The sequence below is a fragment of the Haemorhous mexicanus genome, chromosome 30 (genome assembly GCF_027477595.1).
Source record: "Haemorhous mexicanus isolate bHaeMex1 chromosome 30, bHaeMex1.pri, whole genome shotgun sequence".
Taxonomy (NCBI): Eukaryota; Metazoa; Chordata; class Aves; order Passeriformes; family Fringillidae; genus Haemorhous; species Haemorhous mexicanus.
Genome location: NC_082370.1, coordinates 1,559,562 through 1,576,068, shown reverse-complemented (window position 1 = coordinate 1,576,068; position 16,507 = coordinate 1,559,562). Strand labels below are relative to the sequence as shown.

Genomic DNA, 16,507 nt, shown 5'->3' with positions numbered 1-16,507 from the left:
AGCCCTCATGCAGCACAGAGAACTCACAAGGAACAAGGGATGGCCCAGGATTAACTCCACACCACTCAACAAAGCACCAACCTGCCAACAGTCCTTAAATCTCTGGGGATTTCCCTTTCAAAAAAAATAAGGATATGAGTGTCCAGGAGCCCAAATAGCAGCAGTCTGTGCCACTTCCAGCTCTGCAAGACAAAGCTGAGGACAAAGCTCCATCCTCTTCCTCAGCTACAGCATCTAAACCCTGGAAAAAGAGGGATCAACCCAGGACTAACAGTGCCCAATGCCAGAGAGACGCACATAGAAGCTGAGCAAAGTCCCTGCTTCCCTGAGGGAAATGAGTTTGTAGAGAATTTTTAAAGCTTGATAGAAAGTTTACATAGTGTATGCATGCATAGTCCAACTCTTCCCAAAGCAGCCAGGGCTGGAACAAAGCTCTCCCTCCCCGGGGCCGGAACTGTGACATTTCAGCAGCGGGGCACGACCCCCCGTGTGTCAGCGCTGCCACGGACGTCACCCGGGCCCTGCACCCCTGAATGGCCCGATTGATGGCGGGAGGGCAGCCCCGGGGGAGAGCAGCCGGAATGAGGGCAGCGCTGGGAAGGAGCAGCCCTGGGAGAGAATGACTGGACTGAGGGCACACACACGCAGGGCTGGAATGAGGGCACACACACGCAGGGCCGGACTGAGGGCACACACACACACACACACACACACACACACACACACACACACAGGGCGGACTGAGGGCACACACACACACACAAGGCCGGACTGAGGGCACACACACACACACACACACAGGGCCGGACTGAGGGCACACATGCACGCAGGCTGGACTGAAGGCACACACACAGGGCTGCACTGAGGGCACACACACACACACAGGGCCGGACTGAGGACACACACATGCTCAGGGCCGGACTGAGGGCACACACACACGGAGGCCGGAGTGAGGGCACACACACACACACAGGGCTGCACTGAGGGCACACACGCTCATGGCTGGACTGGGGGCACACACACAGGGCCGGACTGAGGGCACACACGCTCAGGGCTGCACTGAGGGCACACACACACACAGGGCTGCACTGAGGGCACACACACGCTCAGGGCTGGACTGAGGGCACACACACGCTCAGGGCCGGACTGAGGGCACACACACACACAGGGCTGCACTGAGGGCACACACACACGCAGGCCGGAGTGAGGGCACACACACGCTCATGGCTGGACTGGGGGCACACACACAGGGCCGGACTGAGGGCACACACTCAGGGCTGCACTGAGGGCACAAGCTCAGGGCTGGACTGAGAGCACACACACAGGGCCGGACTGAGGGCACACACACACACAGGCCGGAGTGAGGGCACACACACGCTCAGGGCTGCACTGAGGGCACACACACGCTCAGGGCTGGACTGAGGGCACACACACAGGGCCGGACTGAGGGCACACACACACACACACACACACACACAGGGCTGGACTGAGGGCACACACACTCATGGCTGCACTGAGGGCACACGCTCAGGGCTGGACTGAGGGCACACACACGCTCAGGGCTGCACTGAGGGCACACACACACACAGGGCTGGACTGAGGGCACACGCTCAGGGCTGGACTGAGGGCACACACACAGTGCCAGACTGAGGGCACACATCCATGGCTGCACTGAGGGCACACGCTCAGGGCTGGACTGAGAGCACACACACTCATGGCTGCACTGAGGGCACACACACAGGGCCGGAGTGAGGGCACACACACGCTCAGGGCTGGACTGAGGGCACACACACACTCAGGACTGGACTGAGGGCACACACACACACACACAAGGCCAGAATGAGGGCACACGCTCAGGGCCGGACTGAAGGCACACACACTCATGGCTGCACTGAGGGCACACACACACACAGGGCTGCACTGAGGGCACACACACACACAGGGCCGGACTGAGGGCACACACACACACATGGCTGCACTGAGGGCACACACACACACACACAGGGCTGCACTGAGGGCACACACACACACACACAGGGCTGCACTGAGGGCACACACACACACAGGGCTGCACTGAGGGCACACACGCTCAGGGTCGGACTGAAGGCACACACTCATGGCTGCACTGAGGGCACACACACAGTGCCAGACTGAGGGCACACACTCATGGCTGCACTGAGGGCACACATCCATGGCTGCACTGAGGGCACAAGCTCAGGACTGCATTGAGGGCACACACACTCATGGCTGCACTGAGGGCACACACACGCTCAGGCCGGACTGAGGGCACACACACACACAGGGCCGGACTGAGGGCACACACACACACAGGCTGAACTGAGGGCACACACACGCTCAGGGCTGCACTGAGGGCACACACACACAGGGCTGGACTGAGGGCGATTGTGTGGCCACACTGGAACCCCGCAGGCCCTGAGCCCCTTGTGCGTCAGCCGTGCTCCAGAGGGTGACGCAGCCGGACAAGAAAGAGACTCAGAATTCCCCCGGAGTTCCCCCCGCTCACTGGGCAGCTCTTGGAGTTCTGGATGCTGAGAATGTCAGACTTTCTGTGCAGACAGACTCTGACTCCCAGGAGAGCGCTGCATTTGACCTGAGGCTGTGGAAAAGGCTTCCAAAATGGATTGACAGCACTGGGATCATGGGTGTGGAGTTGCTGAGAAGTGTGTGATGTCACGGGATGAAAAACTGGGTTTAGAAAATAGTAGTAAATACAAAGCAAGATGGAAGATTTAGGGCTCAGGCAGGTTGTTCTTCTTCACCTTCTTCTTCATGGGTTTGGGTGGTATTTTGTAATTGAACAGAAAAGTCCACAGTGCGGACTTCAAGTGATTAGGTTAAAAGTGAAAATAATTTAGGTGTAATTTCTTAATTGGATAATTTAACCCTAAAAGACCTTGTACCAAGAGATAGTTAACCATTTTGTGCCTTGTTAATGGAAGACTACAAAACTCACTGCTGTGAGACTGTAACTGATGAGAAATAATAAACATCTGAGTCTAAATTATCATCTCAAGTACCTTCAATCCCAACCTCAACAGAGGTAGATAAAGGAACCCAGAACCTGGCAGGCAACAACCTCGGATTCCTCCCCAGAAAGAGGTGAAAACTCCCAATCTCCCAGAGAAAGGGCTCTCAGAAAAAGCCACGTGTGTTGTGGTGACAAGGGACAGTCCCTGGGGTTGGATGGACACTGGGAGGTGCAAGTGTGGATACCCTGCACCCAAATTATTCCTCATCCAACACATGAAGGGATGATTTATTCCTCACATCTTGGCTCTGAAGCTCCTCCCGGACCAGTGGGTCCCTTCCAGAGTCCCTTCCCTCAGATTCCCTGGGAAAAGTTGGCTCCAAAACCTCGTTAGCCAACGCTGTCCATAATTGTTGCTGTTCTGAGATGAGTCCAAAGCGATTCCAGTGGATAAATGCGTATTTTAGCCCAAATGCCCAGTTATAATCAGTACCTGTGTGTGCCTCATTACATTCTTGCAGTACATTTCCAAAACACAACTTCCACAGCTCCCAACCCAAAAAATTTTCCATTGACACCACAGAACTCAACCTGCCAGGCAAGGAAAAGCCCTTTTAGCTCTTGATCCATCCCATCCTTTGCCTCCCACAACAGCGCTGGATCTCCAGAACTACCCAGGATGAGAAATCACACACAGCAGTCCAGATTAATTTCTAATATTATTAATTTCTAATACCATTCAATTAAATAAGCACCAATATGTCCAAACTGAGCCCTTATCAGTTTGATTAAAACACATGGGAATTCTTCTTTCCTCTTTTTTTTAAGGAAAAAGCTTTACTTTCATGGAGTTGAAGGTGTTTTTTCAGCATTTCAGAGCCAATGGGGAACCTGGGGGACCCTCCATGTACCTGCAGCAGCACCTGGGCAGGGGCAGGGAGGAGGGGGAATGGTGGGAAGGGGTCAGGGGGTGCTGTGGGGGGCACAGGTGAGGGGTGAGAGGGGTGCACACCTGTGGGGGTGACTACAGGGACAGCAGGGACAAGCCTGGCCAGGACTGGGGACCCCACCAGGACAAACCTGGCCAGGACTGGGACAAACCTGGCCAGCACTGGGGACCCCACCAGGGCCAGCACCGGGACAAACCTGGCCAGGACTGGGGACCCCACCAGGACAAACCTGGCCCAGACTGAGGACCCCACCTGGGACTTCCCCAGAACAAACGTGGCCAGGACGGGGACAAACCTGGCCAGTTCGGGGACCCCACCAGGGCCAGCAGCGGGGCCAAGCCCGACCAGCACCGGCTCCACTCCAGGGCCAGAACCGGGGCCCCTCCAGGCCCAGCAGCGGGGCCAAGCCCGGCCAGCACCGGGACCCACTCCGGGGCCAGCACCGGGACAGGCCAGGCCAACACTGTGAACGCACCGGCTCCGCTCCAGGGCCTGCACCGGGACAAGCCTCGGCGGCACCGGCTCCGCTCCAAGGCCTCCACTGGAGCTCCGACCGGGCCAAGGCCGCTCAGCCCCGGGGCCGCTCCGGGCCCGTCCCCGGCTCTTCCTCACCCGCAGCGCCCAAGGTGAGGAGCCGGGACCGGGCGGGCCGGTGCCAGCGGTTCCGGTTCCCCTGCCCTGCCCCGCTCTCGGTTCCGGTTCCTCCGCGCTGACCCGGTGCCGGCGCTCCCGTTTCCCCGCTCTGCCCCGCTCCTAGTCCCGGTTCTTCCGTCCTGACCCGGTGCCGGCGTTCCCGTTCCCTGCGCCGTGCCCCTCTCCCGGTTCTGCTGCTCCCGGTTCCTCCGCCCTGTCCCAGTCCCAGTCCCAGTCCCAGTCCCAGTCCCAGTCCCGCCGTGCCCGCTCCCGGTCCCGCTGGTCCCGGTTCCTCCGCCCTAACCCGGTGCCGGCGCTCCCGTTCCCCGCCGTGCCCGCTCCCGGTGCCCCGGGCTCCCCCCGCACTCACCAGCTCATGTTCCCCCTCCGCCCCGCGCCGCTCCCGGAAGTGCCGCCGCTCTTGGCACCGCCCCTTCCGGCAGCGCTCATTCCCCGGGGCCGCGCGCCGCGGTGACGCCACGCGGCGGGGGCGTGACGTCACATGGCGGGGGGAGCGTGACGTCACGAGAAAGGCGCACGGGGAGAAGACCCCGAAATTCGCCCGGTTTCGGTGCAAGGGCTGGAAATAGGGCGGGAGAGGGTGGAGATAAACCGCTGGGAGCTGTGGAGTGTCCCCGGGGTGGGCCAGGAGAAGGAATTGCCTGGATCATCTCCGGGGTGGGCAAGAAGGAATTGCCTGGATCATCTCTGGGGTGGGCAAGAAGGAATTGCCTGGATCAACCCCGGGATGGGCAAGAAGGAGTTGCCTGGATCAAGCCCAGGGTGACCGAGGGCACAGGGAGGGGATGCCCAGGAACATCCCAGAAGTGGGTGAGGGCAGGAGCATGGAATGCCCAGGAACAGCCCGGAGTGGGCAGTGGTGCAGGGAGGGGATGCCCAGGAGCATTCCTGGGGTGGGCGAGGGTCAGGAATTGCCTGGGACCATCCTGAGCCGGATGAGGGCATGGAGAGGGTGGCCAGGGTTATTCCCTAGGATGGGTGAGGGCACACGGAAGGGATTCCCGGGATGGGCATGGGCAGGGGATGCCCAGGGACACCCTTGGATGGGCGAGGGTGGGGGGCGGAGCAGGACTGCCCCAGTCACGGAAACCCAAGGGATGTGCGTCACCTTTGGAAGAGCAGGAGCACCCAATTTTGGGCAGAAACACCCCCAAACCCATATTGAGGAGGCTGGACAGGGGTGGGAGGGACAGCAAAGTCCTTTTGGTGACCAAAAACCCACCATGCCCTCAGCACTGACCCATCAGCCACCTCCATCCGTGAGCCCGGGATGCAGCAGAGCCCCCCAAGATCGGGGTGCCCCTGGAGCCCCTGTTGGCAGCCCAGGGTGCCATCCTGGGGGTGGGAACGGCCCTGGTGCCACCGGGCTGGTGACAGCAGCCACATGCCAGCACACGGGGCGGCGGCGTGGGCCGGGCGCCAGGGGTGGCTTTATCAATTAGCAGGTGGAGGTAAACAGCACGGTAATTACAGCCAGGGAGGATGATGCTAAACTGGGAAGGTGTTACCGACACCACTGAGGACAGGGATTAGCCCAAAAGGAGCAGGGGGGGCAGATCCGGGGGGGCCACCAGTGCCAGAGTGGCAAACGCCACTGTTGTCCCATTTTGTGCCAGGATGGGGAGGAGGAGCCAGGGTGGGTGGAGGGGGGACGTTGGGAGGTGGCCTGAGGGATCGGTTTTGGGGTGCTGGTGGGTGTCGGAGCAAACCCCGAGGGGAGGCAGCCACGAGGGTCCCCACATCCCCGTCCAGGTGTGGGCTGGTGAGGAGGAAGAGGAAGAGGAAGGCTGGTGCCAGGAAGGTTTTGCTGCCAGCTGGGCCAGGCTCCTGGGCCTGTCCCCACCATGGTGCCCCTCACTGTCCTCTCAGGATGCAGGGGACGGGACAAGACAGAGCTGGGACGAGCCTGGATCTGTCATCCTGATGGCCACAGGACTCGGGGAGCCCCTTCTGTGGAGGCTCTGCTGTTTGTCCCCCTGTCCCAGGAGGATGAGTCTGGCCCCTTCCTCCAGAAGGGATGGGGATGGATCCGCACGGTCCTGTGGGGCAGGAGATGAGGTCAGATGATCCAGAACCATCCAGGCCTTCTGTGGGTGATGTCTCCTGCCAGGCAGTGGCAGAAGCTGAGCCAGAGGTGAGATGATCAGGGAAGGATCCCACCAACATCTGTACTCCAGCTGCAAACCAGGAGCTTCTTCTGGCTGTGGGTCCTCATCGCTCCCGACCCAGGGACAGGGCCTCAGCTCTTGGTGCTCCTCCTGAGCAGCAAATCCCATCGTGTGGAGAGCTCTTGGATCCAACCACATCCTGCAAAGCCCCGAAGACCCTCAGCGAGGTGTCGGTGGCCTCCTCAGGACCCCGCCGCTCGTGTTGAGGAGGCAAAGGCAGCAAGTTGTGTGGAGCTGGTACGTGACTGGAAGCCCTTCCCTCCTCCCCAGAACACAGATAGCCCAGAACGGGGATGGAAAGTGCCGTGTTTCCGTAGCAACCAACATTTTTCGTGCAAGGTGCTGCACGCACTCCCCGCGCTTTGCCACCCAAGGGTGCTCCTCACCTTCCTGCTCCGCGCCAGGGGGGTCCTGCCCAGCGGGATGCCCAGGCCTGGCTGGCAGAGAGGGTCTCCAGGGCTTGGTGGGCTCCTTCTCTCCTCCTCGCCCACAGAAGGAGCCCAAAGCGTTGGTGCAGTGTTGGGTGGCTCCTCACTGGGGCAGCTCCTCTGCTGTGCCCGTTCCCAGGAACTCCAGCATTTTCCAGCGTGAGCCACCGGTGGAGATGGGCACCTCCAGCAGCACCAGCACCAGCACAGCACCCTCAGTGATGCTGGGGCTGTGGTGGCTCTCCCTGTGTGTGGCAGCTCTGGTTCCTGCCCACTTGAGCCACACGTGGGGACACCACAGGGGCACCGATGGCTCCCAAACCATCCCGCAGCCCCTGCTGGCTGCAGGACCTCCAGAGCACACAGGGAAAGACAATCCCAGCTCATCCCAATCACATGGCCACCAAACATTCGACCACCAAGAATCCACAGGGGGACCTGGCAGCACCAAAGCCCAAGTCCTCAACAGCACCAGATGCCATCCCTGTCTGGGCCAGCTGTGCCCTGAGTCACCATCAGAGCCTGGATTTTCCCCAAAATTAAAGCCTTTCCAAGCCAGGCAGCTCAACAAACCCCCTGGAATGGCCAGAGCAGCAGCTTTTCCAGGCCCAGCTGCAGATCCAAATCAAAAAGCAGAAAATCTGACAACATTGCCAACGCTTTCATACCCTGGGAACACCAGGAAAGACCATGGTGCCAATGCCAGCCACCAGCACTGCCAGCAAGGCCTTGGGAAGAGGACACTTGTGGGACACTCAACCGGTCACGCTCCACCCCAGCAGAGCTGGACCTGCACACACCAAGGGACCCCCAGACCCCGGTCTGGGATCCTCCAGCACAATCCCAACTCCGAGCTTCAGGCTCCATCCCATCCCTGGGGAAGGATCCAACCACCACACGCCACCACTCCAAACATCCAAGCGCCTCCAAACTCCTTCTCCCACTCGTTCCTCGTGCCCGTGCGAGTGCCAGCGCTGAAACCCAGCGATTTATTTTTATCCCGAGCGATCCAGGCTGGGAAAAAAAATCCCCTGCAGGCGCTGTCCCTGGGGCGATTTGGCGGGCGAAGGGCGCGGGAGCATTACCGGCTGAAGCGGCGCGATCCTCTTTGGATCCTCTTTGGTGGCCCAAAGTTATCCCGGCAGCCGCGGAAGCCGCCGGCAAAATGGTGACGGGGTCAAGGCGGCGGCACGAGCGGGGGAAAACAGGATGGGGGGTCAAGGGCAAAGCAAGGACACGGCGGATTTGGGGGAGAGGGTGGGTGCCCCCATGCCTTAAGGGTGGCCCCAACCTGGAGGGGTTCCCCCATCCCGGAGGGGTGACCCCATCCTGGTGGGGTGCTCCCCATGCCAGTCAGGTGACCCCATCCCAGTGGGGTTCCCCCATCCTGGTTGGGTTCCCCCCATCCTGGTTGGGTTCCCCCCATCCTGGTTGGGTGCCCCCATCTCGGTTGGGTTCCCCCCATCCCAGTGGGGTTCCCCCATCTTGGTGGGGTTCCCCCATTCAGTGGAGTGCTCCCCATCCTGGTTGGGTTCCCCCATCCCGATGGGGTTCCCCCCATCCTGGTTGGGTTTCCCCATCCTGGTTGGGTTCCCCCCATCCTGGTTGGGTTCCCCCATCCCGGTTGGGTTCCCCCCATCCTGGTTGGGTTCCCCCATCCCGGTGGGGTTCCCCCCATCCCGGTGGGGTTCCCCCCATCCTGGTTGGGTTCCCCCATCCCGGTGGGGTGCCCCCCATCCCGGGGAAGATGTGACGCGAGGACGGAGCCGGTCGCCGTCGGGGTCGCCCAGCGGGGTCTTGCTGTGCCATCCTGTGGATAGAACTGAAGCAGAGGGAGGGGGACTGAGAAAAAAAAGTGGGTTACTTTTTTTAAAAAAATCATATAAAAATAATATTTAAGGAAATACAGCACTAGGAAAAAAAATTCTGTACAGACAGGTTTCAAAGTCGCCCGTAAAGAGACACAGCACCCACTTCCCTGCACATTTCAACCCTTTTTACACTCCCCTTACACATTAAAACCTTGGGTTTTTTTACTTTCCAAACCAATATAGATCAATTTAAGCAAATAAAGATATTTACTACAGATTTTGATTGTCAGCAAACACAATATATTTACTGCATTAGCATTTGCTCACAGTGCAAATGGTACAACAATACATCAGTTCAATATTTCTGATTTTTTCCCTTAAAAATGCTGTATGCATTAACTATCATATTTGCATTACAACATGACAAATGAGCAAATGAAATGTGTGTGAAAATTATCACCTTTTCACAATATCAAGCATATTTTTTTTTAACCTTAGTATAAGGTACTATAAATCCAAGAAATAAAAACATCCACAAAATATATTACATCTGGTATGATTTTTTTTTCTCTAAGTACTCAACTTTATACAAAAGTCTTTCAAAAAATATCATTCCCTTAGGTTTGTGTGGTTAAACCTGATTGTGGTTTGTTTTTTTTTTTTTTTTTTTGTTCCTTTCAGTTCACATAAATTAGACTGCATTCTTCCTCTTCTCTTTATTTTTTGTACGTTTTTAATGTGTTTTTTTGTGTTTTTTTTTTCACATGCAGACATCAAACCTGGATAGCACGACCTTTTGGCAACAAAGATTTTTTTTTCTTTTTAAGTCATTATTATTTTTGCTTAGTTTAGCTTAAATGTCTGAGCACAGTTTTATTAAAACAAAAGAAGAAAAAAATCAGAGCAGTCATGCAATGACATGCACATACCAGAAGGAGAAAGAAAAAAAAATAATAATAAAATAGAGGACTAATTGATTTTTCTCCTCCATAGTTGGGTGGTTGTTTTAAAGTGACCAAATAAAATAAAATAAAAATATCTCACATTATAAAAAGTATTCAGCAAAATACTGGGGTGCTTGTTTTTGTTTTTTTTTTTTTTCCCTGTATTTCTGTAAAGAATTTCCCTTCTGCTGAAAACAAAGAAAAAAAATAAAAAGGAAAAGAAAACAAAAATAAGAAAACAAACCCAAAAGCTGCTGCCGGGACATCGCTCCCCGCCGCCCCCCAGAGTTGGGGGGACCCGCAGAGCCGCCCCCCGCCCCCCCAGCCTGGCTTGGGGGGGCTGAGCCCTCTTACCTCCAACACGGGGAGCCGGTGCTTGGGGACACGGGGGGACACGGGGCCGGGGGGGGGCAACGGGGGCTCCAGGCCCAGCGAGGAGAGAAGCCAGATCAGCTCCGTCCGTCCATCCATCCATCCATCCATCCATCCATCCATCCATCCATCCATCCATCCATCCATCCATCCATCCATCCATCCATCCATCCATCCATCCATCCATCCATCCCCTGACGGATCCTGGAGCGCCCAGCCCCGGGGGAGCCGGGCAGGACAGGACCGGGGGGGCCGATCCTGGAGGAGCCAGCCCCAGCAGGGCGGGCGGGTCGGACCGAGCCCCGGGATCCAGGTCAGCCGGGATTCTTCCCGGGATCGGCCGCCCGGGCAGCCCGGAGCCGGGCCGGCTGGGTGCGGGCGGGATGGAGCCGGGAGGTGCCGGGTGAGGGCCGTGGGGTGCGGGAGAGTCGGAGCCGGGAGAGCCGGGATGGGGCAATCCAGCAGGGGATCTGGGCGGTGCGAGTAATCCAGGTGCGGGAGCAGGGAGCCGGGAGAGCCGGGCAAGGAGGGTGCGGACGGCCCGGCCCCGGGCGGTGCCGGGTGTGGGCAGCCGGGATCCGGGAGTTGCGGGAGCAGGCGGCCGGGATCCAGGCAGTGCGGGCGGCCCGGCCCCGGGCAGTGCAGGTGGAAGCAGCCGGGATGTGGAAGGTGCAGCAGCAGGCAGCCGGGATCCAGGTGCTGCGAGCAATCCCAGCGCGGGCAGCGCGAGTCCGGGCAATCCGGGTGCGGGCAGGGCGGGCCCCATCGATCCAAGTGCAGGCAGGATCCAGGTGCGGGCAGCCTGGACCCGGTCAATCCGGGTGCGGGCAGAGCGGACCCGTCGCAGCACAACCCCGGTATCCTGAACACCGTGGGGTTCCCCCCGGAGCGGTGCCGAGGGCAAGGGGAGGAGAAGGGGTGCCACCGCGCCGCCCCCCACAATCCCTCAAGCGCACGTGGTGACGGCGGGGGCGAGGGCGACGGGGGGCGAGGTGGTGGCGGTGGCGGCGGGGGGCGCGGCGGGGGGCTGCACGCCCGAGCCCTTCTCGGCCTTCTTCTCCTTCTGCTTGAGGTGGATCTTGGCGTGCCGCTTGCGCTCGTCGGAGCGGGCGAACTTGCGGCCGCAGAACTCGCAGGCGAAGGGCTTCTCGCCGGTGTGGGTGCGGATGTGGGTGGTGAGGTGGTCGCTGCGGCTGAAGCTCCGCATGCAGATGCGGCACTGGAAGGGCTTGTGGCCCGTGTGGATGCGGAGGTGACGGGTGAGCTCGTCGGAGCGGGAGAAGCGGCGGTCGCAGCCCTCGGCCGGGCAGGCGTGGGGCCGCTCGTGCAGCGGCGTCTTGCTGGGCCGGTTGGGATACTTGCGGGGTCGGATGGGCTTGAGCGTGAGGGGCGGCTGCGGCAGCCCCCCGAAACCCGGGTGGATCTGCTTGTCCTTGAAGGCCTTGATGGTCTCCAGCGGGGTTATGGGGGGCGGGTTGACGCGGATGGGGTCCAAGCTCTGGAAGGGTTTGTGCTCCGTGATGGTGCCCATGTCGTTGGGGTGGTGGTAGAGGTTATAGTCTGGGATCATGGGGAAGAGGTTGCTGTCCAAGGCAGGCTTGGCCGCCTGGTAATCCTGGGGGGAGTAGGTGAGGCCAGGGTTGCTCTGGGGGTCGTGGAAGGAGACAGGCTCTGGGTAGAGGTCACTGCAGGAGGAGTAGGGCGGCAGCGCGGGGTACATCTGGTCCACCTCGCCCTGCGGAGGCCCCATGCTGCCCGCCGAGCTCTGCGTGCTGGTGAGCGCGCCCGAGGACGGAGGCACCCCCAGGATGCCGGCGCTCATCAGGCTGATGATGTTGTCCTGGCACCAGTTGGAGGGCGAGTCAAAAGCGAATTTCCCCAGGTAGGTGACAGTCTTGTTGCCCGGGGCGGGTTGAAAAGTGCCCGAGTAGGAGGACAATTCCTGACCGGCCTTTTCGTTCGCTAAGCCAATGTCCATAACATTATCTGCAAAGTGCGAGAGAAGCGGGGCAGGGTAAGCCGGGAGGGCCCGGGGACGCACCGGGAGATGCTCCGGGGGATGCTCCGGGGAGCGGGGATGCGCCAGTTCCCCCTCGCCTCGCTCCCCCCCTTCCCCTCGCTGCTTCCACCCCGCATATGCGGCGCTGCCTGCCGGGGGTCCCGACGATGCGGGGCCGCCCGCGCCGCCCCCGCGAGGAGCTGCCCGGGGTGGGTGGGGGGGACACCCCACCGCCGCGCCGCCGGAGGAAGGAGGTACCTGCGGCTACAGGTAGGCTTCCTCCCCGTCCAGCGCCGGCAGCGCTGGGCACTCCGCGGAGCCGGGGCTGCGGCCGCCGACGCCGTTACCAACTCGCCGCCTTCCCTGCGCCGAGCCCCGGCGAGGAGAAACACGGGGATGGGGAGGGGGGGTTTAGCCCGGCGGGGCTCCGCGTGGGAGCGGGGACACGCGGGGAGCACCCGCCCCCGCCGCCCTCGGCGCTCACCTGTGCCCCCCAGATGCTCCCTCTCTCCTGTCCCCCCCTCCCCGTTTCCCCCAACCCCGAGCTCCGGGAAAGTCGGCGCCGCGTCCCGGGGAGCCCACGCTGCCGCCGCCGCCGCTGCGGGGTGTGGGGGGGCGGCTGCCACGGCCACGCGCGTCCGCGGCGCCTCCGCACCCGCGCGGATCCCGGCGCGGGCGGGCGGCCCCTGCGCGACACGGGGGTGCCCGGCCTTCCCCTCGTCCCCTCGGCCCTCCGGCTTTTCCACCCGGGCTCTCCTCCCCACGGAGCCCGGCCGCCGTCCCCGTACCTGCGGCGGCGGCTCGGCGGCGGCAGCGCTCGGCGGAGCCCTGCAGCGATCGCGCGGAGACACGGCGAGGAAAGGGGTGGGTGGGTGCGGGGGGGGGGACGCTCCCCAGCCCCAGCTCTTCCCTTCCCTCCGAGGCTCCATGACACCCTACCCACAGCATCCTCCTCCTCGCCCCACCGGCTCCCCCCCTGCTCCTGCCTTTTCCCCATTTTCCTTCCTTACCTGCAGCCATCTGGTTGTAGTGAGCCACCGAGTCGCTGGTGCTGGAGAAGATATTCAAAGAGTTGGGGATCTCCTCTGGGTACAGATTGTCAGGCAATTGGTTCATCAAAGTGTTCATGGTCCCCGGCAGCTTCTCCAGTAGTTTGCCTGTCATAGCACTGGAGGAAAAGGCTGGTTCAACGTGGCTCCGAGCTCGGCTCCCGAGGAAACAACATCCGAGTGGCAAATCCGTGCGAGGGAAATCATGCAAGAAGAAAAGTTGGGGCGGGGGCGGCGGGGGGGAGGAGGAGGAGGCGGGGGGGGGGCTGGGGGTGGCCGCGGAGGAGGGGGCGCGGGGGGGGCGCGGTCCTCCGTGGGTCCCTTGGTGGTGTTTCCTCGAGGGGGAGGGGGCGATCTGGCTGGCAGATGTGGTTGTAGAAGCTGGGGGGGTGTGGGGGGGGGAGGATTTAACCCCTCCTCTCTCTCTCTCTCTCTCTCTCTCGCCGGCTCCCGGCCCCGGCCCCGCTTCCCCCGCGCTCGGCCCCGCTCCGCTCGCCGGTTCCTTCTCTGCCGCCCGACTGCTCCGCCGGGGACTCCGCGGGGCCTTTATGCGGGAGCGCTCCGTGACGTAGCTGCCCATATATGGACAGACAAAGCCGAGCCGAGGCCGAGACGTCACAATGGAAGCTCCGCACAATGGAACGTTGGAGAGAGCAGGAAGCGGGGCCGGCGCGCGCGGGGACGGGGGACGGGGGACCGGGCCGGGGGAACCGGGGACCCGGCACCGGGCAAGGGGAACAGGGCGCCGGATACCGGGCTGGAGGGACCGGCAATGGGGCATCCTGCATCGGGCAAGGGGGACGGGGCACCGGACGCCGGGCAAAGGGGACGGGGCAGCGGGCATGCTGCATCGGGGAAGGGGTACCCGGTACCGGCCACCCTGCACCGGGCAGTGGGGACCGGGTCCTGGGCATCCCGCACCGGATAAAGGGTACCGGGCTTCCTGCACCAAGCACCGGGCATCCTGCACGGGGTACCAGGCTCCCTGCACCGGGCAGTGGGCACCAGGAACCCTGTGCAGGGCACCGGGCACCGGGCATTCTACACTTGTCACCGAGTACAGGGTACCGGGCGTGCATCGGGCATCCTGCACCGGGCACTCTGCACCGGGCCCTGGGCACAGGGCACCCTGCACGGGGCACCGCGCACAGTGCACCGGCCCGGGGGTCTCCCCGTCCGCGCTGCATCTCCCGCGCCGAGCGGTGCCGTCCTCCTGCGCAGGGCAGGCGGCGGCTGCTCCAGCCCTTCCAGCCCGGATCATCCCCCGGGAAGCAGCGGGGGCGCGGGGACAGTCCGCCCCCGCCGTGCCTGACCCTGCGGCCGCCCCCGGGGCTGCTCAGAGCCAGGCTCTTACCAGGAGGGTTTTTTCCTCCAGTGGAGGCCAGGACCAGCCACAAACCCCATCCCGCAGCCCGGGCTGGCACAGGAACGGGATGGGAGCTGTGCAGGGAAAGCCACAGCGCCAGGCAGTGGACTTTGGTGGGAAGGAGAGGGTCAGACTGAGGGGGCTGCAGAAGCCTCCAGCCCCTCGGTGTGGTGGCAGTGGTCACAGAGGGGATGGCTCTGCCCCGAGCCGCCCCTTCCCCATGTCCCGACTCCCGTGGAGAACAGCACTCGGAATACTTTAAAAACAGGTAACACTTGTTGGTAGCCTGTGATTTTAACCTCACCTCCCCCCTTTAAAAGTTTGGCACTTCCAAGGCGTCAGTAATTAGGTGGTTTCGTGCTAAGTGTGCCAACTGATGCTATCTTTAAAACCCTCCGAGTTATATAGCAAATGTATGGAAAAATGCTGTGTTGCAATAGCTCCACTTACCCAATTCCTGCAGGGCCGGCTTTGCCATGGGAGTGAAATCCGGGCTACGGGAGGGCTGCGGCGGGAGGGGACCGGGCAATCGCCGCGAGGACGCGGGGCACGGGCACACCGGGGGCTGTGGAGGTGCACCGAGGCCCGGGCACTGTCGCTGCGCGGTGCCGGCAGCCGCTCGGGGCGGGGGGCGGGGTGGGCGGGGGGTGCTGCTGTGGGCAGGGCGGGGGGAGCGTTCCCGGGGGTGGGGGGCAGCGAGCCCGGACTTGGGCTGTTTGTGACCTCGGGGGGAGGAGGGGCCTGTGTGTTCCACCAGCTTCAGGGTCACCATTCGCTTCAGAGCCCCCCACATCCACTTCAAGGCCCCCCACATCCACTTCAGGGCCCCCCTGCACTCCAGGGCCGCTCGTTCACTGCAGCCCCCCAGGCACTGCAACCCCAACCCCTGCAGTGCTGCCCCTCCATCCACCGACCCCCCCTTCCACTAGGGATCCCCCCCACCCTGTGCAGAACCCCCCACCCTGTGCAGAGTCCCCACCCTTTGTAGAGCCCCCACATCTTGCACAGGACCCCCGTGCTGTGTAGAGCCCCCCACGCTGTGCAGAGCCCCCCACCCTTCTTAGACCCCCCCATCCTGCACAGAGCCCCCCTCCTTTGCACCCTTTTCACCCCCATCCTTTGCAGGACACTCTCTCTGTTTTTACCCCTCTCTCGGTCTCTCACACCCCACCTTGCGCCCCTCCCGCCGCCCCCCGAGGCGCAGCCCCCCCTCCCCAGCGCATCCCCCGCCCGCCCCGCCCGTGGCCCGGCGCGGCCCGGGGGGAGCGCGGCGGCGGCGGCGGCGGCGGCGGGGGGAACGGGGGGGGAGCGCGGGGCGGCGGCGGGCGGGCGGCCGAGGGGAAGCGCCATACAAGGCCTGGATCCGGCCCCGCCTCCGCTCCCTTCTTTGGCCGCCGGTTCCGGCGCCCCCGGCGCTGCCGAGGTGCGGGGCGGGCGCGGGGCGCGGAGGGGGATCCACGACCCGCGCCCCCCCGGGCAACACCGCCCCGAGCCGCGGGGGTGAGGAGGGGGTCCCGCTGACGCCCCCGTCCCCCAGGGGTCCTCCCCCGTCCCCGCATTCCCCCGGTGGGAGCGCGCCCGCAGCCGCAGTGCCGGGGATGCTGCGGGGCCCCCGCTGCCTGTCCGGCTCCCATGGCCCCGCAGGTCAGAGCAGGACCCCCCCCCCCCAAAATTAAACCACCCCTCCTCAACCCTTAATTGTGTCCGGTACCGACAACACCGCCCTGTTCCTCCCGATTTATAGCGGAGGGTGCGGGTTTGCTCAGCCTTATCGGCA

At 62.1% G+C, this 16,507-nt stretch overlaps 2 protein-coding genes and 1 long non-coding RNA gene across 5 annotated transcripts in view; all 3 read right to left on the bottom strand.

The window, feature by feature from the left end:
* Positions 1-5,057, bottom strand: part of BIN3 (bridging integrator 3) — a 46,389-nt gene extending 41,332 nt beyond the window's left edge. For 2 of the 3 annotated variants that reach the window (XM_059870397.1, XM_059870395.1), the window contains exon 1: positions 4,943-5,057. Coding sequence is in view for 1 of the 3 variants with exons in the window: in XM_059870395.1 (XP_059726378.1) it covers positions 4,943-5,022 (80 nt within the window). In the remaining 2 variants the exon portion in view is untranslated. The remainder of the gene's footprint in view (positions 1-4,942) is intronic. The other variant, XM_059870396.1, reaches the window with a different exon arrangement.
* Positions 3,696-4,928, bottom strand: LOC132339852 (uncharacterized). Its single transcript, XR_009489736.1, has 2 exons — positions 4,136-4,928; positions 3,696-4,090 (listed from the first exon to the last, which is right to left on the bottom strand). It is a non-coding gene; the product is annotated as an uncharacterized LOC132339852 (long non-coding RNA).
* Positions 5,058-9,277: 4,220 nt separating the features above from the next.
* Positions 9,278-15,315, bottom strand: EGR3 (early growth response 3). The gene is made up of 3 exons (XM_059870392.1): positions 15,181-15,315; positions 13,326-13,483; positions 9,278-12,302 (listed from the first exon to the last, which is right to left on the bottom strand). Exons 2-3 carry the CDS (start codon positions 13,477-13,479, stop codon positions 11,263-11,265), a joined length of 1,194 nt encoding a protein of 397 aa, XP_059726375.1. The 5' UTR covers positions 13,480-13,483; positions 15,181-15,315; the 3' UTR covers positions 9,278-11,262.
* Positions 15,316-16,507: the final 1,192 nt, after the last annotated feature.

Excerpts from the sequence above, each read along its gene's own strand:
- EGR3 (XM_059870392.1), bottom strand. The coding sequence starts at position 13,479 with ATGACAGGCAAACTACTGGAGAAGCTGCCGGGGACCATGAACACTTTG. Across the intron at positions 12,303-13,325 it reads CTACAACCAGATGGCTGCAG|ATAATGTTATGGACATTGGC; the intron begins GTAAGGAAGGAA and ends CGCACTTTGCAG.